This window comes from Salvia splendens, chromosome 21, assembly GCF_004379255.2.
Source record: "Salvia splendens isolate huo1 chromosome 21, SspV2, whole genome shotgun sequence".
NCBI lineage: Eukaryota > Viridiplantae > Streptophyta > Magnoliopsida > Lamiales > Lamiaceae > Salvia > Salvia splendens.
Genome location: NC_056052.1, coordinates 23,042,935 through 23,069,390, shown reverse-complemented (window position 1 = coordinate 23,069,390; position 26,456 = coordinate 23,042,935). Strand labels below are relative to the sequence as shown.

Sequence of the window (26,456 nt, the reverse complement as noted above, 5' to 3'; positions counted from 1 at the left end):
GTCAAGATCTATCATAACTTATTCATATAATACAGTATGTTATAGTACCAATAAAAAAATTAAGATTTGAAGAAAGTCATAGTAGTTGCTTAATTTTTCTATCAATAGTTTTTAACCAGATAGAAAGCATGAGAAGATCCATCAATAGCAAAACCATGAACGAAAAATAAAGAGATAAGTATATCAATAGCAAAACGATGAAAGAAAAAAAATGATAAGTAAGCAATAGACAAAATACACACAGACAACAATCATCCCTCAAAACATTAAAAATGCATCTGATTCTGTTGGAAATGAAACGCAGAGCTAACACCAATGAATCGATAATACAATTACATACAACTCAAGAACAAAAACCAGACCATAGTTCATAAATGGTTACAAAAATGAAAAGAAAACAACATCAACTTCCTGTTTGAAGAATCAATCTAGCTAGCTAACAAACAGCATGCTACGAAAGAAACGAGATAAGCAACAACTCACCTCCGGTGCACACTTTGCTAATAAATGATGCATTGATCAGACTGCTGAAAGACTTGCCCATTTTCCAAGTTCGTAAGGATCAGCATAATAGTACAACTTAACTCTGTTCGCCAACGACAATCCTGCAGCCCATGGATACGGTTTGTATTCTGGATCATCTTGTTCTGATGGGTCATCCGAGAACGCGGCGATATCTCCAAGCAGCCGAAATGTTATGCGGCGAGTGCTTATCTGTCTGGGGAAATCAAAGTACATGGGTGTGCCAGCCTTGACCTCTGGTATCCGATACTCAGCAACAGTCACCATATTATGGGAGTCCTGTGGAGAAACATGTTGGCTCAGATTATGTTCTCATCTAAATTATGCCATCTTCAACCTAATGTCCAATCTCACTCATAATCCATCAACTTAGTTTGAAAATGCCTCACGAGTCACAGAAATTTCATCATAACGTGGATCTAGGCAGTCCCATCTATGTAATACATAATAACCAAGGACAAAAAGAAAACTCTAGAGAACGTAAAAACCCCTACAATAAGATTTAGGAATGAATCTGCAATAGTAGCTATTATTTCTAGCTGCGCACAAGTTGTCCTCAGTTTGCTCTTCATAATTATACTACCTCAGTCCCTTTAAAACAGAAACCTTCTAAATTTTCTATTTTCAGAAGTGGACCTTATAATCTACTAACACTACTTCCACTACTTTTTCTCTTCCTCCCTCTTACTTTACTCATTTTCTCTTCTTCTCTCTTACTTTACCAACTATGCATTAAAACTCATGTCGTTCCAAAAGTTACTATTTTTCAAAGATGGAGGTAGTATATATTAATTCATGTTTCTAATAAATTAAGGATGATTGGTTAGGTTAAGTTATGTAAATTCCAAATAAGGTGTGTACCCGTGATACATATCCCATGAGTAATCACAGTTGGAAAAAAGATAATCTCATTCTCAAGTTAAAATAAATAGGAACATTTGGTTTATGAAAATCAATTAGGCAGCAAAACAACAATCATCTTTAATACCTGGAGGGCAGATACTTGAATATACAACACAGCAGGAGATATGAGCCTCTCTTCTATAAGCCGGTTCCTGCCCCCTAAATCTATATCGGTTGAAGGTGAATGATTCAAACGGTGCTTTATCGCACTGAAACCATCCAGACGAAATCCAGTCAGCATCGGTGAAGCTGGGGATAGATATTGTTCGAAAACAAGATCATTGTCAATTAATCTTTCAGCCTCAACTGGAACCTGAAAATTTGGAAAAAGTTTTAGCCAACAAATATGCGAAGAAAGTTCTTCATATAAAATAGTTGGGAGAAACTAATAAATATTCTCAGCCAACTAATTCAAGAATGGAGAAAGGTTCTACTTCATCAAATAGGATTTAGAAGGTTTCTTCACCTTGAACCGATTCAACTGTGGAGGTCTCTCCAACCAGTTTCTTACATTCATTTGGTCAGAACCTTGTGGTGATGCTCCTATCTCTCCTCTAACTGATTTTCCAACCACCAGAAACTTTCTTGCATGAATGCATGGATCATTACCAGACTCACCACCAAATGAGGCACGTCTACTTGGGTTTGCAAAGGGATTTTCATCCATAGACAGAAGAGTGAAGTCTCTTCCAAGATTGACAGAATTAGACCCAACTCTTGGAAGACGCAACGTTATCCAAATGATACGGCATCGGGCTGGGCTCTTGAAGGCAAATTTCACATGCCTAGGCACTTTACTATCTTGAAATGACTTCTCTGGGCCACAAAGTTCAGATGAAGAAGTTACAAGTGACTGGATATCCCATTTCCCAGTGCATGATCTTTCTTCCCTGTTCATCGTATTGCTAGCCCAGATTTGTACCTGTATAAACAGTAATTAGATGCATAAAGATAGAACAAAATCAATCAAATCGCAAACTAACCTCAGAGAGAAAAAAAAGATAGTATCTCGTTAGCCGAAACTATGATTATTATCCAAAAGTCAACGCAACAAATGTGAATTTATAAGTGGCAGAGACCCAAGAGTGTCAATGACGATTTTAGTTCCTGTAGGTAAATCATGGGCACAACGAAGTATCCAGGGAGTGAAGCTAACCTAAATAATCACTAGCAATAAAATGACATCAGCCACCACTGGTTCATCAAAATGTTTGAACAAAGGACATAGTCAAATAAGTATTCAGATCACAAAAAATATCGAAACCACTTTCACATATAATTGTATGATAGAAACAATCCTAAACCACCATAGAAATTTATTGAAATGAAAGGAAGACAATCAAATATCATGGTTAAGAAAACCTTCAATTGCTTAACTTTTGATATTCTCTGACACCTCAAGATACATAGTTCAACTAATTAGATTCTGGGGTAGGATCCTCAGGTTTATGCAAGACAAAAATAAATTGAAAATTACAGAACAAATTTGAGTACAAAGTAACATGGAAAAGTACATTTATGGTTCATGTAGACTGATTAAACTGACAAAATCATTAGGCAGGAATTCCAGGTTTCTGAAATAAAAGAAGAATCAAACTGTCTTTAAAATGTATCAACTGTTGGGATCACCAGAAATATACTTACTGTAGGAGCATCAGACATTGAATAGCCACATGGACTAACCAAGAGGACAACACCATACACATCAGAAATTTCATTGAGAACAATAGCAAAATCCACGGATGAGGCACTAGGTGGAGCTCTCCAATATGACTCTTGTGATCCGGAATACAAAGGAGCAACCAAGGACAACAATGGCGCTGAACCAGCTGCTGTTTCGACCTACAAAATATAAATTGACAGACAACTTCTACTCAGTAACATGCTGATAAAGCTACACATGGGGAAGACAAGAAACACATACACACATCCGATATAACCCAAAGCCAAAAGCAGTTAAGATCCATGAAATGCATACAGAAAATACTAAGAGTATCATCTAAATACCGGGTGTAGAAAGCTGGAAAATGGGAACTCTGCAAGTGATTCCTTCCCATCAGTCAACTTCCCTAAAACCTTTGCATTTTCTTCAATCTTTAGAAAATGATCTCTTTCAGGAATTAAATTTCTTGATGACAATCCAAACACGTCATTCAAGGCACTCCTAGCAGCATTATCTGCTCTAGAATTTCTTCTTTGGCCAACCAAGACCCTGACATAGTCCAATAGCAATGCTTGAAGGACAACTTCATTGCAGCATCGTTTACAGATAATCCCGTCAAGAGTTGCAGAGCGATTTGAAGAAGCATCAGCTGAATATCCTCCCTGGCTAGTTACACCATTATAGCCTGAGATATCCTTTGAGTTACAAGACGCAAGCAAAAGAGCTCCTTTTCCTGCAGAACAAACTCTGCAAACCTTTTTTCCACATCCAGAACAAACAAAAGAGGGTCCTGAAGTCGTTGAAGATGAAGTCACTGATGCACTACCAGCTGGCCCAGTTTCGGCACGAACTTGGCACGCACCACCTGAACACCTCTCATCAATTGAAGCAACATTCCAGAAATCAATCGCGTCTTCATCGAATGTTCCAAGCCCAATTGAAGCATTATTTTTGTCTTCCTTTGCAGCCAGCCCAAGTAGTGCAAGGGTGCTTGCCACCCTGCATAATCTGCCCATGTATGAATCATCGAGCATCATATTTGGATTTATGCTGGCAGGATCAATGCCTATTGATAAGAGGGATCTGTCCCTTTCAGGAGCAGAAAGATTCAGCCGAAGACGTTCTACTTCAAGTTTCATAGCTTCCATGAAATCTAACCTTCTTTCCTGCTAATTTATATAAACATAAGACTATTAGTCCAGATGCTGCTTGTCAAGTTGTCAATTGCAAATTAAATTTAAACAGATATCTGCATAGTACATCAAGTTATACCACTAATCGTTACCATCAGACCATACTCATTAGGTTACGATCAACACAAGCAACATCAGACAACAAAAGGAATAAAACATCAAAGCAGTTGGGAATTCTCAGGTGAACTTTTAAAGAAAATTATCTTAATGTCATAAGATCTGAAAGAACATTATTCTGCTACAGGGGCAACACAGGAAACAAAGAAGTCTAATATTACTACAATCAATAATCATACCCAGTGAGGTCCTGCAAGAAGTTTGAACAATCTGATGTACTCTTGGGAACCATTATCTGAAGGTCCTTGAGATGAAACCAACTTGGAGTTGTTATTTTCCGGAGAAATTGGCCGACTGACATCATCATCCAAGTTATTATTTCCCTGAGAAACTGGCTGGCTGACAACATCATCGAAGAAGTTAAGTAAGTCACTACTTTCATATGCAGCAGTCTGAGCAACAGGTTGAGAAATCGCATCAGAAAATACTATTTCTCCAGTCAAAAGGTCCACAAACGAGTTAGCTGATGATTCTGATGGTAATGTGGAAGTCTCTCTATGATTCGTTGAGGCAGCATCTATGCTGTTGGCATCTCCTTCAGTAAGAAAAGGGTTCATTTCCTTTGAGTTACCATTTAACCATTCAATTAAACTAGAACCACTCTCTTCATGTGAAAATATTGACCTCCATGGAAGTGAAACTCCAAGGATCTCCACCTGCATTATGAACAAGTTCAACAATGTCATCCTCAAAGCAATATTTTCCAACAATACTCCCTTGACTTGTTCATACCTCGCCAAGGGTCATTGGGCCTCTCCCAGGCACAGCAGGATAAAATGTTACAGCAACAACACGAGTTTGAAAATCCAGTTCTCCTTCAACTTCTTCAAAATCATACAACATGGAGGGGCTTGAGGATTCTTGTGCATGTAAACGAGCACCTGCCCCAGTGACAGCCATATCTTCTGCACTGATAGGTCCTGCTAATGGTATCAAAATGTTTGTACCATTTGCACATTGAGGTATAGAGGCTCCCTGTGAAGATTTAATGTCAGCAAAGAAATTGTAAGATGATAGAAGATGCCTCTAACAAGAAAAACCATTTTTATGAACTTCAGTTCCTTTTGATTGTAAAGATATGCCAATTAGACTGAAGGGATGTGAGGTGTGTGAAGAGGGGGGGGGGTCTATATATGGAAATCAGATATAAAGTTTTTAGGACTTCATTTTGTTTATTAGAAGGACAAAGAAAGTCTGTAAACAGGTATGCAAGAAGCATATCAATTTTATATATTTCCTTGAATGCATAAAGGCATCAAAAGGTACACCAAATTAAGAGGCAGTACCATATCATCAATATGCATGATATAAGAGCATCCCTTAAGCTAACTATGTACCACTACCAACATCATGCAAACTAATTTTCAAACCTCCCAATCCATGGAGTATATTTTATGGGTACGACTTCAACACAAAGATAACTAGTACAGCATAAGGCGTCAAACTTTTAGGTATCACTGAGATATGGAAGGATAGGCTCCAGAAAGAACTTGTAGTAATTACAGATAACTCCCACAAAGCAACACAATCGTGTGGATATTTAGAAATAAAAATAAAAGATAACTTGTAACAGGCACAGTCTGGAATATCAACATACTGATATACCCGACCTCGAGAACGAGTTTGAGTCCATCCATATAGCGCCCAGTCCTCACATCAACTGTCGATGGGAAAGTAGTATCATCAGCACCGTGCGCTATAGTGAGAAGAAGCTCACAAACATGGCAAGGCTCGGAAAGGTAGATAAAGAGCTCAACCACATCTGCAGCCTGCGCAGAAACCTGGTGTGCATACAAAAGCAATTAACTCAGACGATAAGGTGTCTGTTTTAAATAAAAATAATACTCCCTCCGTCCCACAAGAATATGCACTCTTTCCTTTTTGGTCCGTCGCACAAGAATATGCACATTCTAATTTTGGAAAGTCTTTTTCTCTCTAATGAGGTGAGATTACTTTTTCTCTATACCTCTCTCATACTTTACCAATTTTACATTAAAATCCGTGCCGAACCCAAAGTGCATATTCTTTGGGGATGGAGGGAGTAATGAGCTAATCATACAGAACTAAGAAAAGATGACCAACATCAAGTCTCATAACAACATGAAATACATACCCATACAAGGTCTTTTCTTTTGAAACTTAGAAGACTGGCTCCCCCATCAGAAGATGCAAACATGCTCGGAACTGGCTTCAAGAAGCATCCAAAAGGCCGAGAAGGAACCTGAGGTCATCAGCAGAAACTCATGAAGGGAGGAGACAACTGACATCTTACAGAGAAGCTTATGTGGATATAAAATCAACATGATTTCAGAAGACAGTATCTTCAACTAAACATTGCTTTGAATTGATAGCCATGTGTGGAGTAATAGGTCAGATTGACAATTCTGAACATCTTAAGATAGACTAACAATTCTCTGCGACCTCTTCTTCTAGCGTGTTACATATCGAAGTGCAACATAGAAATTAGTTTTTCAGCAAAATGAATTAATGATGTAGAAAATCATTATACAATAAGACAGCTCACAAAAACTTGACTGCCCATATTGGGCATTATATTTCATATAGAATAGTGACTTAGTTAACAAACAAAATTAACCATAGGAGAGACATAAAGGTTTGAATTTTCATAAGCTTGAAATAAGCCCTCACTTAAAAAAAATTCATAAAGTGGAAATTAATTTTAAAAATAACAACAAATTTAAACAAAGTAGAGGTTAGCAGAAGGAGCAGAACTCAAGAATAGCCTAGCAACATGTTGAGAGATAAAGACTACATAACCAAATGAGCTGTTGAAATATACATACATGCAAGGGATTGATAATCACTGAGGGAAAATGCTTGAAGAGCCTTAGCCCCAGGAAAATCTCTAGTTGCTTCTGACGGGAGCTATCTACAACTGCATTCTTATATCTTCTCTGCAGGGTGATTTTCATATTCTGTGCAGCAGAGAACTGTTTAAATTTTCCAGCTTCCTCGTTAAAAATGCTAAGTATTTGGCTGTGCATGGCTTTGGAACCCGTATATAAAGTTGCATGAATGTCACCAGCTAATAAGAAAAGATCAGCTAACTGAGATACAGGTGACAAGATCGTTGATCTCTTAAACTCATCAAAGGTCATGTCGAACCTTTTCCAAGGTTTATCTGGACAAGGATGATTCCAGGTAGTCGTCCTAGTGTTGTGATCTATATAATATGTTTTTCCAGTCACAGCATCAGATCGCTTCTCCCAGCCAGGAGGCAATGGAGCAACATAGCCACCAAAATTACCAGGTGCTTGATAACCATATGCAAGATCACTATCAAGTGATATGCCTAACCGCCTACATTGCTCCATAAAAACCTGGAGCGCACCAAAGAAACTCGCAGCATTTGTTCTATCCAAAGAATCCGCACAATTGAAACGTATCACTCCATTTTGGTGTGATCTTATGCAAAAGGCACCATCATAGTCATCATTACAGATTACTTCACCTTTGCAATTGTTAATCCTTTGACGAGAGGGTAAATAATCCCCCTCGGAAATGCCAATAGAAACTGTGGGTGCTCTAAGAAGATACCAAAGTCCTTCAATTGTTTGCTGTTCACCCTTAAGTTTTACACTAGCATGCCAATCATAATTAATTAAGTGAATTCGAGCATAAGGAAGTTTCCCCATGGAACGAATATAGTTTAAAGATTCTTCAAAATGCTGAACCAAAACAGATTCAGATTTTCCTTCTGCATTCCTTAGTAAGTTCACACAAACAATTGAAACCAAAGCACTTTTTTTCTGACTCCCACCAACAGCTCCATCCAGATTACGTGCATCATACCTTTGAGACAATCTCTGATAGTATTCCGAGCTCCCTTTATAAGGATCACGATCTGATACATAAATTTCTGCTTCAGCAGCAGTAAGTTTTAACTCAGCGCCCCACCAGATAGGAATGGTGCCTCTACGCCAAATGTAAGTGGTGAAAGGAACACTTTGGCCAGCTTTTTTGGGAATCCAAACAAGTTGTTCACACTCAACTTCATTGCCTAGCCATTCAACCAAAATAAATGCATGGAAATGAGAAGTAAAACAAGTAAGCATATATGTGGGAAGCCAGGTATCAGAAACAAGCATGATGGAATACAAACTTGATGATGAAAAGCACAGATCAGGTGATGTTCCAGCAATCAGGAAGAAAAGATACCACAGTGGCATCTATCAGACAAAGAGAAGCACAAGGAAACATGCAAAAGACATTACACTAATCAAACATAATACTCCCTCCGTCCCAACTAAGTTGGGTCAAGATTTTTGGGCACGGAGATTAAGAAATTGTGTTGACTGGATAAAAATGAAATAAATAGAATAGGAGAAAGGAAAAAAGTAGGAGAGATAAAAGAGTAAAGTAGGTGATGGAATAAAGTAAGAGTGATTAGATGTTTTGATTTTTGTCAAACAAGGAAATGACTCAACTTTGTTGGGACGTCCCAAAAAGGAACGACTCAACTTTGTTGGGAAGGAGGGAGTACTACCGATGGTAAGGCCAAAAGTAGGCGGAAAAGAGAGGATGCCGTTTATCAGGAGACAATCTAATTTGCAAGAACATAGTCAACTTCCATCACAATTTTAGGATACCGGGTATAGTTAACGATTTTAAACTTCAAGATTTCACCTCACCATTCAGCTACTTAACCAATAAAAGGCACATCACTATTCGGCTACTGGACCAATTTGAAAAAGATTCACCCCGATGATTGAACTTAGGATACTTTACATCAAATGACTCAGTTGTAAGCAATTTTCTATGAAATCATACATGAAATTTAACAATTAACATTTGCACAGGCACAAAATGAAAAGCTAATGCATCAAAATTAGTTAATTTCATTGAATAAAATACCTGTACTGTAACATGAGTTTATACCCCTGGCTAAGTATCGCGTTCCGGGATGCAATCTACTACGACGAGCAGTAAGTGCAATAACCCCCTCCTGCTGCCCAAGGCTACCAAAAGTTTTGCATTCAGCAAATCCCTGTATGTTGTTTAGAAGTTATTGCATGTTGGGTTCAGAAACTATGCTAAGTACAAAATGCTCTAAAAAATACACAATGAAAAGACAAATCAGAAGGCACAAGAGAGCTGGAGAACTTATCCAACTCAGCAGAAAAGACTATAAAAGATATAAGTTGTAGGAAACAAAAGCTTAGCTCATCCAAGCAAGAGAAACTTTACTTCTATTTAGAAATCAGTGAGTGTAATTTTTTCATCTAAGTTCTATCTGAACAAATTATGCACTTCATTCAGTTTGCCACTGTCATATTCACATCTTGTCTTTCTAAAATGTTTCTCTTTGTCATTGTACCTAACTAATTTCCTTTGTCCAAGTTCAAAAATATCCATGTCTTATAGCAGTGTCTCCAGGTATTTTTCTCTTTTGAAGACAACAGGGCTTCTTCTTCAGATGTGTCAGAATATAATTTCACAGTCACGGAGTTCATGTTGCCATGAAGATCAATAATGACGTGTAAACTTTTGGGATAGAGCAACAGCAGCTCAAAAATAATGACTGGAAGCCTACATAATATCACTTCCATAACTATAAACTGATTTCAAATTCCCTTGTCTATTTTCTCAAAAAGTTCTAGTTCTAGACTAGATTGCATGTTGTGATGATACAAACCACATAGCAGTATTTAGTTAGCAGGACATTCAGCCCAGGTCATAGAATACTTTACAGATGTAGAACTGAGATGAGCATAAGTATGTATCAATCTCAAACTCGATTTGCTAATACAAAAATTAGACCCACGACACTGACATTTTTCTGGTTAAATGATTTTGCAAAAGAAAGTACCCACTGCTAGCATCATTTCTTAGATATGACATCTTTTAGTAGAGATAAGATCATGGGAATCCATCCGAATAAGGTCAAGCGAATTGCATGTACTAGAGGCATAGATAGCAGGTTCACTAGTAAATTAGACGTGCCAAAAGAATATTTAGCAAGTATACAAAAATTGAAGATACCAAGTATGACTTAAACCTGCAGAAGAATGACACAATGCTGCAGAAGCCCAATCTTCCTGAAAGGCATAGCAAACCATTTATTCCATACAAATTCATCATCAGGATTGTGCACTGACATACGACTTGGAAAAGGCCGAGTTATGTCCCTAGTTTCGCAGAAGTAATGCTTCCCATCAATGTCAAGCTCAGTTAGTTCGTGAATATTCTTCATTTCGGTTTTACTTTGTGGTTGAGGATTCTGAAGGGAAATTTTAATCCATTGGGTCTCCGTTACTGAGTAAACACATCCTCCACCAGGCAAATTTGGAATGCTGGCCGTCAACCTAGTTGCAACAAGCAGTAACCCAAAGCTGCCAAGGGCTGCATAGCCTAAGAGTGCCCGAGCATGTGTTATACTCTTACAAGGCCATTTTGAACCATTTGTGATGCACTCTAATGCTTCGTTTTGTGATTTGAAAACATCATAACCCTGTTTAGAAGTATAACAAAGTTCCCCAGTCGTAGGATCAACATAGATAACTTGTGTGTCAGTCCTAGTAGACAGACTGACAATAATATACACTTCACTTGAGTCCAACGTGACAACAACAACAGATGTATCCCTTAGAGAACCTACTGCAAAAGATCAAAAATATTCTGGAATCAGGATGAAATTCAACTTTTTTGTACCTATATAAACCAGTGTGACAGAAAATAGTTTTCTATTCAGCACCAACCATACATGAGAATTTCTTATTTATTATTAAAGGAAATATAGATGTTGAGTTAGGAATCAAAATGCCACTTCCTTTTACACAGAAAAGTTTTAGAGTCAAAATCTGTAAGAACTTCTACGTACTTCTCTGATGGCCACATGACATAAAATTATATTATGAAAGCAAGAACTACAGAAATTTCTTTACGATTATATGAAGTGTTTTCATCCAGTTTAAATAATTTAAGGAAAACAAAAAAGAAGAGACAAGCAAAAAACTAGAAGCCGCCCTTTCCATAAATGTAACCAAAATGATATTCATACAAGGGGAATACAAAGGGAGTGAAACCACTTTGCATCTTATTTTTACAAAGAAATAATCAAACGATTATAAACAGAAAAATAGTTTATAAATGAAAAGGAGCACAACAGAATGTTGTGCATTGATTTAGGCATCGTCTATTTGTATGTTTCACTTGACAAAAGTCCTAGAAAGAGAACGAGTAAAAGACTATATAGATTGCTCAGTCCTATCTTTGGAATGTTCCAATCTAGTCTTTACCTAGAATTATATTAAAATCTGATTAAAATTCTCAATAGATGCTGAAGACAGCAAGAAGAATCAAGGGGTGTCTGTAAAAACAGTTAACATCTCACCAGATGATTCCATGCTCTCAAAGTTCACCAGTCTTCAAGTACTTGTTGGCAGTAAGATTCAAAAACTGGGATGGATGAGTAGTCTGGCTGAGGGAAAAGGAGAAATCCAAATTAGCAACCATGTACCCAATTACTTTCGCCGAACATAGTTTACATTATTGGAGCATAACGAAAGAGATTCAGTCAGAATTCTGTAAGTATGCATTATGCTCTGATTTTGACAATGTTTAAACATCAGTACATCGCCAATCTTCTATGGCTTAAACAAACCAATAGTTATAAGCTGACTAAACTTAACAGCCACAAAAACGTAGTATGATCTAATTACAAATGAAAAGTTGATTATTCAATCACTGAGAAAGACAGATCAAAACCGATTCACCAAGTATTAGGTCAACTTTAATACAGAACAATAACCTGATTTAGGTAGCAAGACTTAGCAGATTGGGATTTTCCGAGAACCTCCAAATCACAGACAGATCGTCCTCGGATTGACCGGCCGGTAGCTGGTTGCTTTTGCGAGGGACTGGCGGTGGCTCCGGCGGGTAGACGGCGATGGAGGGGAGAGAGCGGCCGTGGCCAGAATCAAAATACGAACAGCTAGGCAGATCAGCCTTCACGATTGAGAAACAAGAAAAATCGTAAACGACGAAGAGACGCGAACATTTTCACAGGATAGCAACTTCCACAAAACCAAAATGAACGCCCACGACTTTAAAAAGCGTGTCTAAGTCGTTCATAATAGTCTAGTCATCGGTTTACTTTTCTCCAAAAAAATGGAAAAAGAAAACAGATACTACAACATCCCGTCCCCATCCAATAATCTTAATAGTGAATTATACGTAATTTAATATAAAATTTTAAAAAATGAGATAGAAAAAAAAATTAATACTATAATATTGTTAGTGAACTAATGAAATTTACGGAAAGCGATTAATTTCTATAGAAGAACAAAATTGAAAACAATGGGACTGTTGGGTTATATAGAGAGAGAATGAGAAAATAGTCAATTCCTTCCTTCTAATATACATGGATCTAGTCATCTCCTTCGAGTCAAAAATAATTAATACACTCATTTTTATATGTATAGTCATGTTTACGGAATTATCGTTTTGTATTTATAATCATATAATAAGAATTATTTATGTATGTGGTTTCATATTAGATTCATTTATAAACATAGTATCCATTTAGTTTTGCTGAAAAAAAATAAAAGCTCCCAAAATAAATACTAGTATAAATTAAAAATATGTCTGTCAATGTTTAAAAATAAAAAAAGTATTTGTAAATAATTTTTGCCACTACAAGGAGGTAGAGTTGACTGCATCAACTGGCTAAAACTTGTAACTAAAAATGGAAATTATTTTCTGTTAAGAGCTCTACATAAAAAACCAAACTAGCACCAGACCTCACTGGTGATAGTACTGATAGTGAGGCTCACTCTCATCATATCTATGCACATTGGTGGCTGATTCCACTTCATGTTGATATTGAGAGCCACTCTCATACTGGTACACATGGTGGTGCTGCTCCACTTCATATTGGTAGGCGGCTTGAGGCTGTCCGCATTCATACGGTTGCACGGTGTGGGATGCTGCCTCTTCTTCTTTGTGGTGATCATGGGGAGGGGAGGCTGAGCTTAGCTCACTTGGAGAATGGCTGGCTTCCTTGGCCGGGGTTGGGTCTGTGTCGACCTTCACTTCCACCAACTCCACCTCCTCAAATGACCGGTGCAGGTATGCATTCACGTCCATGTCAGAAGCAGTGGCGCCGTCTTGTGTGTCCTTGGACATGGCTTCCTGAAGAGGCCAAGAGAGGGCAGATTCATCACCATTAGTATTACAGAATATCAATATTCAAGTGAGTTTTTGCTGTAACATTCAAGAAGTTACCTCAAGAGGGTACTTGCGGAATGCAGGCTCGAAGCGGTTCTTGCAGTATTTGTGGAACGACAGAGTTAATACGGGTAGCATCACTAGCAACGGGGTCGATTTTGCAGCCTTTTTTGTGCTCAATAGCCCCAACAGAAGGAGCTGCGAAATGAGCAAGCTTGCTATAATGCGGCCGTGAACATGAGGCCAGAACGCAGCAGCACTCTCGTATTTCTGGTGATACACATTAATCACCTGCACATGAAGAAGGAGATACGTTCACAAAACAAGAACCTAAGCCATTCTTGAATTTCACGAGTTGATTCAAGCTAACCTGATGACGGTATACAAAGTATGCCAAAGCGAAGAAGATGAGTATGAACTATGAAGGGAAGAAGGATTGGTGTGATGACCATGTAAACAATGCCTAGAAGGAAATACAGCTGAAGGCTCCGTAAAGTCTCTGGGAAGTCGACACCTCCAGGGTCCATCGCATTCTCCATGTCCCTCTCGGTTTTCACAATTAACATGTTCTTCAACTGGAAAATAGCCTTCATTGGTATTGATACACCAATGTTTCTCGGGATTCTGCAGCCAAACAAACATCAAAGGGACTGAATGGTGAAACACGTCTAGATTAATCGGAACTCTAAAATACATTAAACAACAAGAGATGCATGCAAGGAACATTACTGCGTAGCAGATTCGTGAAGGAAAGCATGAAGCTGCTCGAACGCAGTTCCTGCCAGGATGCTGCCAAGGAACACGTTGACAAGCATGAAGTAGTAATATTTTGCAGCAGTTCTTCGTTCCAATACCGATATCGCCACGTGCCCCTCTACCTTCGACATAACCATAAGGATTGCAGGGAGAAAGTGCAAAAAGAGCTTAAGAGTAAGACCAGGAAGGAAACCCTGTAGGAATGACTTCACAAACTTCCTGCAAATCAATGATTATTTCAGCAGAATACACATGTATTTTCATGTAGAAAAGAAACTGCCCGTGAAGGATATTAAGCTCTTTGATTTGAAAATCGACACTTACCTTTCAATTACTGGCCTGAGGAAAGGTGCAATTCTCTCTAAACCCTCCAGATTGGCCAGTGATTGAACAAAAGCAATAGGTATCATGTAGCAGAAGACCAATGCAAACACAGACAGAGATATCACTAGCTTCCGGATGCTCAGTGAAACAAATGGTATAGTGACATTCTTCCAGTATACATCACGAGGTTCAGGCGCCCAATTTGTTAGCCATAGTGTGGGGTTCTTGCTCTGTTGTGTCTGCGCACAAACAGCCGCTCCCCATCTTGAATTGAACGAAACAAATGCAGCTGGTGTAACGGATTTCGGATCTTTTAGAATCTTTTGGCGCTCCATCGTCAACTAAGAGCAAGCAAGGGATGAAAATTAGTATATTGTCAGGACAAAATGAAACCACTTGTTGATCACACTTACTTTTCTGTCAAGATATTTAATTTGATCCTTATAGTACTCAATTGCATCCACTTTTTTTACCCCAAAGTCCAAGGCAACCACTCTAAACAATGAAAAAACAGTAAATATTAAATAAGTTCTAAGCCAGACAAACTTATTTTGAGGAAATATCTCTTGAAGGTAACGAATTGACAAAGGACTACACCTTCGTCTTAGGCCTCTTGTCTGGATGCCTCTCAAACTTGAGCTGGTTATAGTCAAGCCAGTTCTGAAGTCGTTGTCTCTGTCTAACGAGTCTGGCAAACTTATTACACGGCCTGGTACAGCACATGAAAGGTTATTAACAAAATGTAAAAAATAGATCAAGCAGGTTCGATTGATTAAAAATGACAAGATTTGGAGGATGATGGAGGAAGAGACCAGGTGAGTTAGGTAACGATCTGGATGGTTTCTCTGGAAGAAGGTTTGAATGCTATCTGATATCGAGCGTCCTGAAATATGCGGTACATTTCTAACAAGAACCTGAGGATTATATTTTTAAAAACTTCGATAAGTATATGGCAATGACTGTCTTCTCATGATACAGCATATCTAAAAAACAACTTTTGAAAGTAAAAAAAGACTAAATAGCAGGTTATGAACTTTACAAAGAAGAAACTTTTCTTGCACTTTCAAGTGTCACCAATAAGAATTATCAAAGATATTATCCCATTGAGTCTTGATCAAGTATCGCTTAAGAAATGCACGTTTCAAGTTACAGCAAAGATCACATGACTAACCGTGAACTGTTCTGGACGCCTGCCTTGAGATTTGAGAAGCCAGAAATTTAAGCCGCATTGAAGCAACTCTATTGTATTCCTTATAAAGCATGAAACAAACCCAGAAAGTAAACAAGTACTCCATCGATATGTGGACAAAAAACCTGAGATTCAACAACAACAGTCATCTCTAGGGTCTTGTAAAACTGAAGATGTAATAAAAAAGAAAATAAGGAAATCGACTGGAAAGTAAAAACGGACATCAACAAACAATATGCTTTCTATGTCATGCAAAATGTACTTGAAGTTTTTTAGTAGGACAAGACATTTCAATATTTTTTGGTAAGAGGGCCATAAACTTATAAATTAGACTTGGGGCGAACATTTGAGATTGAAAGCTTGTCGATATCACCGACAACCAAGTCAGTGCGCAAGAAAGATAGAGTTACATCAGATACATTCACTGGAATCAGTATTAGAATTGCCACAACTGCAATTGGTGCAAATATCTTCAACATGATGGAACCAAAACATCATTAACAACGTGTAAATATCATAAAAGAAATTCCACCTTCAACATCAAGTTAGGCTTCAAACCAAAACAACATTAGCAAACACTAAGCTTCTTGCATTATCTCATCAAAATATGATTGGACCCTAAATGAGGACATTAGCTTAATGTTTCAAAAACATTCACTTAACTGCAACATAAATCTGACAGCTGAGGCATAAATACACAACAGGAAGAGAAAGAGTTTAGAAAATGAGTATACACATCATTCAAGAGAGTTGTTACTTTTAAACAGTCAATTAAAAGAATTCCACCAACTACAGGCACTAATATGCATATCATTTTCATCCTAGACATGTAATGTAGCTTTCGATTTAGTGGTGGTCTGAACCAAATATATAGTACATATGTTTCAAAACACAAATGTATCTACAACGGTACCTATTTCAAATGATGTTCTTAAACAAAACTGTTGAATTTGCAAACGGAGGAACGAAATACACTGTACTGATATATGAGAATTTTTCCTTCATATTCCTAAAGTTTCATTCAGTACTTCAAAAAAAATCGAAGAAGCAATTCCCTAAAGCTTAATCAATGAATCAATTCCCTAAACCATATAGGTTTCTTGAATTCAGAAGATGCACAAAGCCACCAGGTATACAAACCTAAAAAAAGAAAAGAAAAAAAAAGATTTAAAAGCAGCAATGACATTGATAAAAATACATTACCAATATAAACAAATTATAAACTTCAAGATACCAATTCCCGAAAAAGGGACAAAATCTCATAGCAAGCAAAAAGTCAAGCAAAAAAGATGAAACTTTGGCAAGACCACAGACAAAAAGCACCTTAAAAACTCCACTAAACTCAACTGAAAATCACAAATAATCAGAAGATAAAAGGGGGTGAAAAAAAAAGGAAAAGTGCAAGTACCCAAGAGTGTAAATCCTTAAGAAAACAGCAGAATCTAGGCCAGCATGGCTGATAAGCTCAGGCTCAGTCATCTTGAGCGCCTGAGGCATCCAGTTAAGAAAGGTGAAGTAAGTCATAATATTCAGATTGACAAATTTTCCCACCACACCACCCCAGCTCCTGGGGCTCGTCCTCTTCCCAGCAATGTACCATTTGGGAAAGTAAACCCTGTCGTTGATTGCTGAATTCTGAGCAGGGCAAAAGCCAGCAAGAATGCAAAGGCACTGATTATGTTGATCAGCGCCGACACCCCTATATTACCAAGACTCGCCATTTCCTCTTCTTCTCCGCCTCAACTCTCAAACATAAAAAGAATATGAAAAGGAAAGGGAAAGGGAAATAGGAGGAGAAGAAGAAAAGTGGGTATTTACTAGAAAGATGACACAGTTTATCAACTTTATCATGCTACACCAAACGAAAGATACTATTTTGGTAATTGCCCAATCACACATAAACCCTTCTTCATCAAAGAATTGCAACATACCATTTTCTGAAAAAGGTCAGCTAATGGGTTGTAGTATAATTTCTGCACACTGAGTATGGTGATGGCTTATTTGATTTAAGGTAGAATATTAGTATTGCTAAATAGAAATTTGCTCACGCTAAGTGTGTGTCGAGTGGAATATAGGGACCAGTGGTATGGGGTTTTTTGGTTGCTTTTTGGATTTGGTAACTGAAGGGGAAGAATTTCAGTAGCTGGGGATTGGAAACGTCTGGTTTTTTTATTGTGCTCGTGATGGTGCCTTGTTTTTTTAGTGGCAAATGCTTTCTCAGTGTCTAGAGTTGGCATAGTGTGAAAAAAAGGTCTTTTTTTTGTCCGTGATTTTCAGGCTATGCTCCGCCGCTGCGGATCCTTCGCCGCGATTTTCGGTTTCAGTGTCTTAAAAAATAATCAATTTTTAATTAAATAATAAACAATTCTGAAACGCATGAATAAGTTTTACTATAACGATTGGAAAGACGAAAAATGTTAGTACTTGTAAAAATTATGTCAAAATGGGTCAAGTAGTAATAAAGTTTTAGGAAATTGAAATGGGATTAATTTTGGTAGAGGAGCAATAATGGAAAAATGCAATATTTTTTATGGAAGAATGAAGTATAATTATATATTTTCATTCTTTATGAAAAATAAACTTATGAAGTGAAGTAGTATTATTTTTTTTCTTTTTCTTTCGCTTATATTATTAATTATATATTAAAATATGTAATGCCCATCAATATATTTTTTTATGAATATACTGAGTAAGAGAGTGATCAATTGCTAACTAGTTAGTAATCACAAATTAAGACCAAATCTTAGCCATTAGATTAAAAGATCTAATGGTTGAAATAATGTCACATGGATTATATTTTAAATAAAAAAATTATAAAATAAACTTAAGGGTATTAATGTCAATTCTTTCTAATCAAAATCATATCAAAACTTTAAATTCACGTAGCTCTTTCGATTTAAATTATTTTTTCTCAAAAAATATATCAAAATTAAAGATAATTTTATAAGGATTCCAACGAGATCACAATTGCATATGTTCCGATGATGTTCGGATGATGAAATTTGATAAATTATATTTCAATTTTCGTACATGTTGATAAACAGATTTTATCAACAAATGCAATAAAAAATTTCAATATAGTGTAGGCAAAATCTCAATATAGTGTAGGTAAAGCATCAATAAAATTGTGTTGATATTTTCTTGTACTTGTGTTGATATTCTTATGTCATATTGCTGATATTTGTAATACAATATGTTGATATAAAAAACACCCACGAAAATTATCCTATAATAACATAATGACGATATTACTTTTTTGTTGATATTTTGTCTACTATTTATTGAAATTTGTGAGTTTTAATCTCATCTACTCATTTCAAAATCCAAGGGTATAGATTTAGTCATAGTTTTGGATTATGGTATTATAAGCCTCAGAAGATTAACCATGATGAGTATAAATAACGAATTGGAAAGAGAATCTTCGGCCCTTCCACAGTAAAAGAAATTTGAAAGAGAATCCAAGTTATTTTCTTAGAAAGTTATATTAATTGAAAGCATAAAAAGAAAGGCAGACAAATATAGAAATTATATAATTTTGGCATTGTCTATAGCTGGGCTACATATAATGACTACATATAATGATTACATATGTATTAAGGAAACAATATATGTGCAATAATTACATGATACTGTGATAGTATCATATTAATAAATCACCATGTAATTCTCTAAAGAAGAAAAAAAAAGCCTTTAATTATATAGTCAATCCCAGCCATTTTGGTTTCCTTACTATGTGCATATAATATAATATGCATATAATAACTTGCGTCGCACCAAATTATACAAATATTGTACTATCATTTTTATAACGATAGCAAATCATGTTTTGTTTATTTTATTCTATTTGTATTTCACGCATGCCCAAATATCGCAACCTGAGTAAGTGTATATTTGTACACACAAACAAACATCATCTCATCATCTCAAATTCATTTCTTTTTTGAGACATATTTACTAAAAGTGTCCCTAATTTATACATTTAGAGATGCATGTATTTAATGCGCCTCTAATTTAAAGACAATTATCTTTTGCGTCTTAAATTTTGGATATTTTTAAAAATTTATAACGCAAGTGACTGCGTCCTTAAAAGATAAATTTATTGTAGTGTTCAACGGGCCACCTCTAATTTATTAGCATATATGTGATGTTCTTAATTTTTGAAAGATAACAATTGAATTATGAGTGACTAAGTTTTGTGTATAAGTTTGTTTGGGGTTTGAAAGATTATAACAAGGTTTGAGCATTATCTCGTCTAAAACCCAAAACAATCATAAATGAATTCTAAATATCATCTTCTATATACCACTTATGATTTATAAGTACTCCTATTTTGACAGGTCTCTTTGTTGCGTCCATTTAGTCAAAACGCAACTATCTCACTCTATATCTATATATTCGGTATATTGCTTCATAATTCGAATCTTTGATCAATTTGGTCGAATTTACACTAAATGAATGGAGTAAATTAAAACACTGTATATCTCTATACACGAGGTTTAGTTACTCAATCATAAAAAGTGAAATAAAATAAATATACTTAAAATAACACTAAAAATGCTATAGTAATAAATCAAAGCCAAGTAATTTCAATGACAGAATAATATTATAGCTGTTGGCGGTCCCACCTAAGCAACGAACAAAACTGTTAATTTGAAAAAGATAAAAATTCCCGGGAATAAACTGTCCACACAAATTGAAGAATGTCACCTCTTCTCTTCCTCTTCCTCTTCCACTCTCCACACTTCACCTTCCACCATGTCTGCAACTTCCTCCATTTCCGCATTCTCCACTCCCTCTCTTCTTCTCCCCAATCGCCACCGTTCTCTCTTCTCGCCATGCCAAAAACTCACTAAAATCTCATCAAAGTCACTAGTGGCTTCCGGTTGCAGGAACGCCACTTTCTCGGAAAAATCGCGATCAAACCTAATTACTAAATCGAAATTCCCGCTCGTGGATCCAAACAAATCGCATCACAAGAGAACTGCTGTGGTGAAATCTACCGGATCGGAAGGTGGATTAACCTCGGCGACGACTCTCCAGAGCACGGTAACTGCGCCGATCGATCATGCCCTATTTTGATTTTTGACCTGTATTTTGCTCTAATTAATGAATTGGATGCGATTCGCGATACGGTTACTCTGTTTCAGGCTCTGAATCTGCTGCATTTGGCGGTTTCGTTGGGAATCATTGTGGCTGTTGACAAGCTGCTGAAGCAGGCGTTTGTTTCCGCCGCCATCAAATTCCCGAGTGCTTTATTCGGAATGTTTTGCATATTCACAATTCTGATAGCTCTCGATTCCACCGTCCCTGCTGCGGCAACTGGCTTGGTCAACTTCTTCCAGCCGGCGCTGCTCTTTATCCAGCGGTGGCTCCCCTTGTTCTATGTTCCGTCTCTGGTGGTTCTGCCCCTTGCCATCAAAGATATTCCGGCTGCTTCTGGCCTTAAAATCATCTACATTATTGGTATATATAGGAATGTAGCTTCCATTTCCATCCAAGATTGTAGATTGACAAGTCTTGTTTGGTGTTAGTGGATGTAATGTGTGTTTTTCTTACCCTAAATTTGGTGCAGCTGGAGGCTGGTTGGCATCGCTTTCTGTAGCAGGTTTCACGGCTATAGCAGTGAGGAAGTTGGTGAACACTGAAATGATGCCAGCCGAGCCTATGGCTAAGCCTTCCCCCTTTTCGTCGCTTGAGCTTTGGGCTTGGAGTGGTGTATTTCTAGTATCTTTTGTGTCTGCATTTCTTTATCCAACTATACTTGGAACGAATGCCAGGACATGCTTGCCATTCCTTTTGGCTTCCACAGTATTAGGCTACATTTTTGGTTCTGGGTAAGAAAGAGAACTAGTAACACATTCTTGATTTTGCTCAAATTGTATCTCTCAACTTCATGTTTGCTTCAGGTTGCCAACTGGTGTGAAGAAGGTTTTCCATCCAATTATCTGTTGTTCCTTAGCTGCAGATCTTGCTGCATATGCTTATGGATACGTATCAAAATCTGGACTCGACCCTGTTCTAGGTATAATTAAATCTAAGTGATAATAAAATGTTATGCTGGAATTCCTATGATCCAATGAAGGTTATTTTGTTTGCTTATTGTTGTTTAATACTATTAGTATATCATGTATATGAGGGGCGAAAAAATTGAATATTGCAGGATACTATCTAACAAAGGTCTCATCAAATCCGGGTGCTGGTGACATTTTGATGGGATTTCTGGGATCTGTTATTCTCTCATTTGCCTTCTCCATGTTCCAACAAAGGAAGGTAAATGCATGTTTTCCAACGTCTAGCAATTTATATGGAAGGAATTAGCAGCTTTAGCATTCAATATCATAAACTGTAATTTCAATCTGATCACACTGCAGCTGGTGAAGAGGCATGCTGCAGAGATACTGAGCTCTGTGATCCTCTCCACACTGTTTTCATTGTATTCAACGGCTTTCATTGGGCGTCTAATTGGTTTGGAACCATCATTGACACTATCAGTTCTACCCAGATGCATAACTGTGGCACTTGCTCTCAGCATTGTATCCTTCTTTGAAGGTTAAAACTGAGTTTATTCTACATTTTACATCCCAATGTGATTTAGAACTGTGACAACCGCTTCCTTTGTTTCATTTCAGGTGCCAATACATCTCTTACAGCAGCTGTTGTTGTAGTAACTGGACTAGTTGGGGCCAATTTTGCACAGACAGTACTTGACAAATTAGGATTCCGCGATCCTATTGCTCGTGGAATTGCAACTGCATCAAGGTATTCCAAAACCTTCAATATAGTAGGAAACATACATGCAACTATAATGAGAAGTTAGTACTTTCTCTCCAACCCATCCTCTAACGTTTTGGGTTATGCTTTTCAGTGCACACGGACTAGGAACGGCTGCATTATCAGCTAAGGAACCCGAGGCTCTTCCATTTTGCGCGATTGCATATGCCCTAACCGGCATTTTTGGATCAGTGATCTGCTCAGTCCCAGCTGTCAGACAGAGTTTGCTGGCAATAATCGGCTGAAAGTCTCTAGTAACTTGTCGAGTTTGGTCAAAATCAACCTTTTGATTTGGTGCTGTCTGTGCTAAAATTTTCAGCAGGATCAGCAAAATCTTTCATGTATTAGCCATTCAACCATGTCATCAAACTGTTTTCTTCTTTAGTTCTCTCTATCTACACGTTTCAAGATTTAGATATGTATGTAGACTGTAGATAGAAATTCATCATTGTCAATATTCTTATTTTTCATATGTACATTATCTGTTGATTGATATGTAAAGAGCATGGCATTCTCAAATTATGTATGAAATGTGTTTATAATTATAGGATTCCTCCATTTGAAATATGTGCAAGTCGTTTCTCTATGTTACAAATCTCCACAGAGTTTCAACTCATAGAATAAATACAAAATAGACAACAACACCTCATTCGACGAGGAACAATACCAATTCCCCCCAACACCAACGCGCTAACAGTGGGAAAATTCTAAGCATAGATATATAGAGCACTCAACTCATCATGCCTTGGCAGCTTCGAGGGTAGCAGCCGTCCTGCTCGCCACAATCTGCTCGTAGAGGTCTCTGATCTTCAACCCGACGATGGTCTGGAACAGCCCTGTCCCATTGTTGCTCCCAGGGAAATCTGAATGCTTCAACATCTGCTGAGTCACTTCTCCGTAGAACTTAGTCGAAAGGTTGCTCAAATGGCTCTCCACATAGATCAGCTCATCTAGTCTGTCAAACTGCCCATCCATTTCCAGTACAGAAACCTGCAAGATTTAACAGAAACATAATGTTTTTTTTTATAAAAATGGTAGGGGGTGCTGAAGCCCCCTATCACCCCTGTATAAGATTGTAGAAGATGAAACATGATTCTTGGTTGGAAAAATGGAGGGGTATATACTACCTCTTGGCCGTAGTAAGTGTCGGGGCCGTAGGAGGATTTGATGCCGGGGTAGGAGCAAGTGAGCTTCCTTCCACAGGGTATCCAAGAAATGGTGGAGCCTTCATCAAAGAGGTAGACAGGGTTGAAGAACTTGACACCTTCCTTCATGATGAGTCTCACTCTCAAAACCTTGCCCTCGTTGTCATCCGGTATCAGCTGAGTTGGCAACACTTCGATCACAGCGTCCGCGTATTGCTTCTGTGGATCTGCATTGTTGAAAACAAGTTCATCACCCGTTCACTATGTGTTGCGTTGTGAGTTTTTGAAGATGCAGAGGAAGGAGAGTGTAGTTACCGATGTAAGCATCAAAGTCGGGTTTTCGGGCTTCGATACTGGCCTTGATGCTCTCAAGACTGTGCCCTCTTTCAGCCATGTCCCTCTGCATTGTCCAAAATGTTTGATGATCAGATGTTTCAAGTGTGAAACACCACCCTACTTGATCATTTTATCATAGTGTGAGGGCACATTTATTAAGTTCTTACTGTTTTCCATAACTACCACATTTAGTGATTTTACTTGTAAGCATATTATTTGTCGATTCCAATAAAAAATTATGAACTCTTGCTTATTTGAAGAGGGAATTTACCTGAATTTTCCATGCGAATTTGACTTCGTTGCTGATGTCCAGGTAAATACTGAAGTCCAAGAGGTCTCTAACACGTTCATCGTACCTTCACATTTAACGTAAAACTAAATTTAGAAATAATTCATCTTCAAACTTAAAACTTCACTCTTTCTCAGCTAGTAAATCTCACCATTAAATCTCCCATTTCACTTATATTTGTATATAGAGTACCTTTTTTTGGTCTCACGTCCCACTAATTCACTTAACTCACATTTTATTACTCATAAAACTAATTTTTTTCTGTCCGAGATGGACTTCAGATTAAATGGATCTCACCTTCCACTAATTCATTCAACTCACATTTTAATACTATAAAACTAATAGTATTTCATCCTTCCAAGATGGATTTTTAGATTAAATATCTCACTTTTATTTGTCACGAACTTTAAGAAATGTAAAAGAAAGTTAATAAAAAAGTTAGTGAATTATCGATCTCACTTAAAATATAAGTGAAACATAAAGTTAGTTACTAAAAAATAGTACTCCTAATAGCAATATAAGATATTGCTACTTAAAATTGAATCACATATTTATCGATAAACATCTTAAAATAGCAATATAAGATATTTAACGAGAGAGTACAAGTAAGAAATACTCCTAATATGTTTCACTGTCCATTCATTTTCCTTTCATATTTATTTATTAAAATTATGCATTTAATTAGGAAGGTATTCACGGAGTCCTTATATAAGATAAGGACTGCATGGCCCTTAAGTTGACGCATGGGTCACAATCAGACAAAAATCTCAATCCCTCAACCATAGAATTATGGATAATATATCAATCACTTTGATCATCCACACAAAACATCCAAATTCAGTTTTCACCAAATCCTTCTCCTCAAGAATCAACCATGCAAACACACATGTAATAAGTAGTAGCAATAAGAAATCTTACATTGGGTGTAAACCTTCAATAACAAGAATCTTGGGAGGCTTGATGAGCTCCGGCGGGTCCAATAGACCACTGACGTGGTTGTAAATAGGCTTATCAACAGCGGTTCCATCTTTCAAAGCCTTCACCTGCTCGTACATGAGATCGAAGTCGTTAGCTTTTGGGTCCAGTGCGGTGACGCCCTTCTCCTTCCGTCCGGTTCTGTCCAGTGAGTGGTAGTCGTCCAAGCATATCACCGTCGTCGTGTCGCTTATCAGCGTGTTTGAGTCCGGGTTCCCGCCCCTGGGCGGCTCGGCTGCTCCGCCGAACACGGAGGTCAGCCGCCGCATGAAGGTGGACTTGCCGCAGCCGGAGTCGGCGGCAAGGCCGATCACCACCGTCTTGTCCTCGGCGGAGCATGATATCTGTTTGTAGCTTCTGGTGAGGGTGGCTTTCTTGGTTGTGCTGAAGAAGAGTATGTGTTTTTGGGAGAAGGGTTTTGATGGTGTGGAGAAGTTGAGGGATTGGACTGTGTACACTGTGGAGACTGCCATTGCTGCGTCTCCTCGCTTTTTCTCTATCCCTCTATTGCTTTAGTGAGTGTGTGTGTGTATGAAAAATATGGGTTTTTCTTTTTCTTTTGTGAGAGATGTAGGAAGAAGATGGTGTGTGGTTAGAGTGTAACTGATGAAAGTTTTTTAGGATAGGAGGCTGTTTTTGGTGTGATATGTCACTGTTTAGAGGTGTTTCTATGACTACCCCTTGGTTTAGAGGTGATTTTGAGGTGGGAGTGGGACAACTGTTGTTTCTCTTAGGGTGTTTTTGTCAATTCAAATGAACTTTTTCTTTGAAAATGTATAAATGAAATTATGTTTTTTTTATATATTTGTGATAAATGTTGGAGGAATGGAGAAGGGTGGTGGTGATATCTTGAAGTTCGGATATTGGGTGCCACGTGGCAATGAGATGATTGGCTACTAAGAGATTAGGGGTGTGAGGATATGGGGAGGAGGAGGAGAGTATGTTTGGACTTTGGACCTTTTATGTTGAACTTTCTACACTGCATTTGTAGAGTAAAAATGGGTTATTAGAAATTTTAAGATGTTTCTCATCTAACTAACATCGAAGATTTGAGTTATATCATTAAAATTCAATCAAGAGTCTC

General features: G+C 37.5%; 3 protein-coding genes and 1 pseudogene across 7 annotated transcripts; 1 reads left to right on the top strand and 3 right to left on the bottom strand.

Annotated features, from left to right (window-relative positions):
* Window positions 1-228: 228 nt before the first annotated feature.
* LOC121783463 (probable phosphoinositide phosphatase SAC9) lies at window positions 229-12,418 on the bottom strand. 5 transcript variants are annotated; one of them, XM_042181539.1, is made up of 14 exons: window positions 12,170-12,418; window positions 11,753-11,839; window positions 10,418-11,016; window positions 9,274-9,406; window positions 7,203-8,419; window positions 6,512-6,619; window positions 6,009-6,179; window positions 5,131-5,373; window positions 4,578-5,054; window positions 3,433-4,257; window positions 3,070-3,267; window positions 1,892-2,347; window positions 1,511-1,738; window positions 229-801 (listed from the first exon to the last, which is right to left on the bottom strand). In XM_042181539.1, the coding sequence occupies exons 2-14, from the start codon at window positions 11,763-11,765 to the stop codon at window positions 520-522; spliced, it is 4,950 nt and encodes a 1,649-aa protein (XP_042037473.1). In that variant the 5' UTR covers window positions 11,766-11,839; window positions 12,170-12,418; the 3' UTR covers window positions 229-519. The 5 variants fall into 5 exon arrangements, with proteins under 5 accessions (XP_042037473.1, XP_042037475.1, XP_042037476.1 ...); XM_042181541.1 differs by having other exon boundaries at window positions 3,433-4,254; XM_042181542.1 differs by having other exon boundaries at window positions 10,418-11,013.
* Window positions 12,419-12,969: 551 nt separating this feature from the next.
* Window positions 12,970-18,126, bottom strand: LOC121784486 (annotated as a pseudogene).
* A 2,423-nt stretch (window positions 18,127-20,549) lies between these two features.
* On the top strand, window positions 20,550-23,149 carry LOC121785179 (plastidal glycolate/glycerate translocator 1, chloroplastic-like). Its single transcript, XM_042183557.1, has 8 exons — window positions 20,550-20,902; window positions 21,004-21,319; window positions 21,429-21,690; window positions 21,763-21,878; window positions 22,017-22,126; window positions 22,228-22,405; window positions 22,486-22,615; window positions 22,722-23,149. The coding sequence occupies exons 1-8, from the start codon at window positions 20,612-20,614 to the stop codon at window positions 22,870-22,872; spliced, it is 1,554 nt and encodes a 517-aa protein (XP_042039491.1). The 5' UTR covers window positions 20,550-20,611; the 3' UTR covers window positions 22,873-23,149.
* Window positions 23,147-26,038, bottom strand: LOC121785180 (phosphoribulokinase, chloroplastic-like). Its single transcript, XM_042183559.1, has 5 exons — window positions 25,316-26,038; window positions 24,380-24,464; window positions 24,088-24,172; window positions 23,755-23,999; window positions 23,147-23,617 (listed from the first exon to the last, which is right to left on the bottom strand). The coding sequence occupies exons 1-5, from the start codon at window positions 25,843-25,845 to the stop codon at window positions 23,366-23,368; spliced, it is 1,197 nt and encodes a 398-aa protein (XP_042039493.1). The 5' UTR covers window positions 25,846-26,038; the 3' UTR covers window positions 23,147-23,365.
* Between the last annotated feature and the right edge of the window lie 418 nt (window positions 26,039-26,456).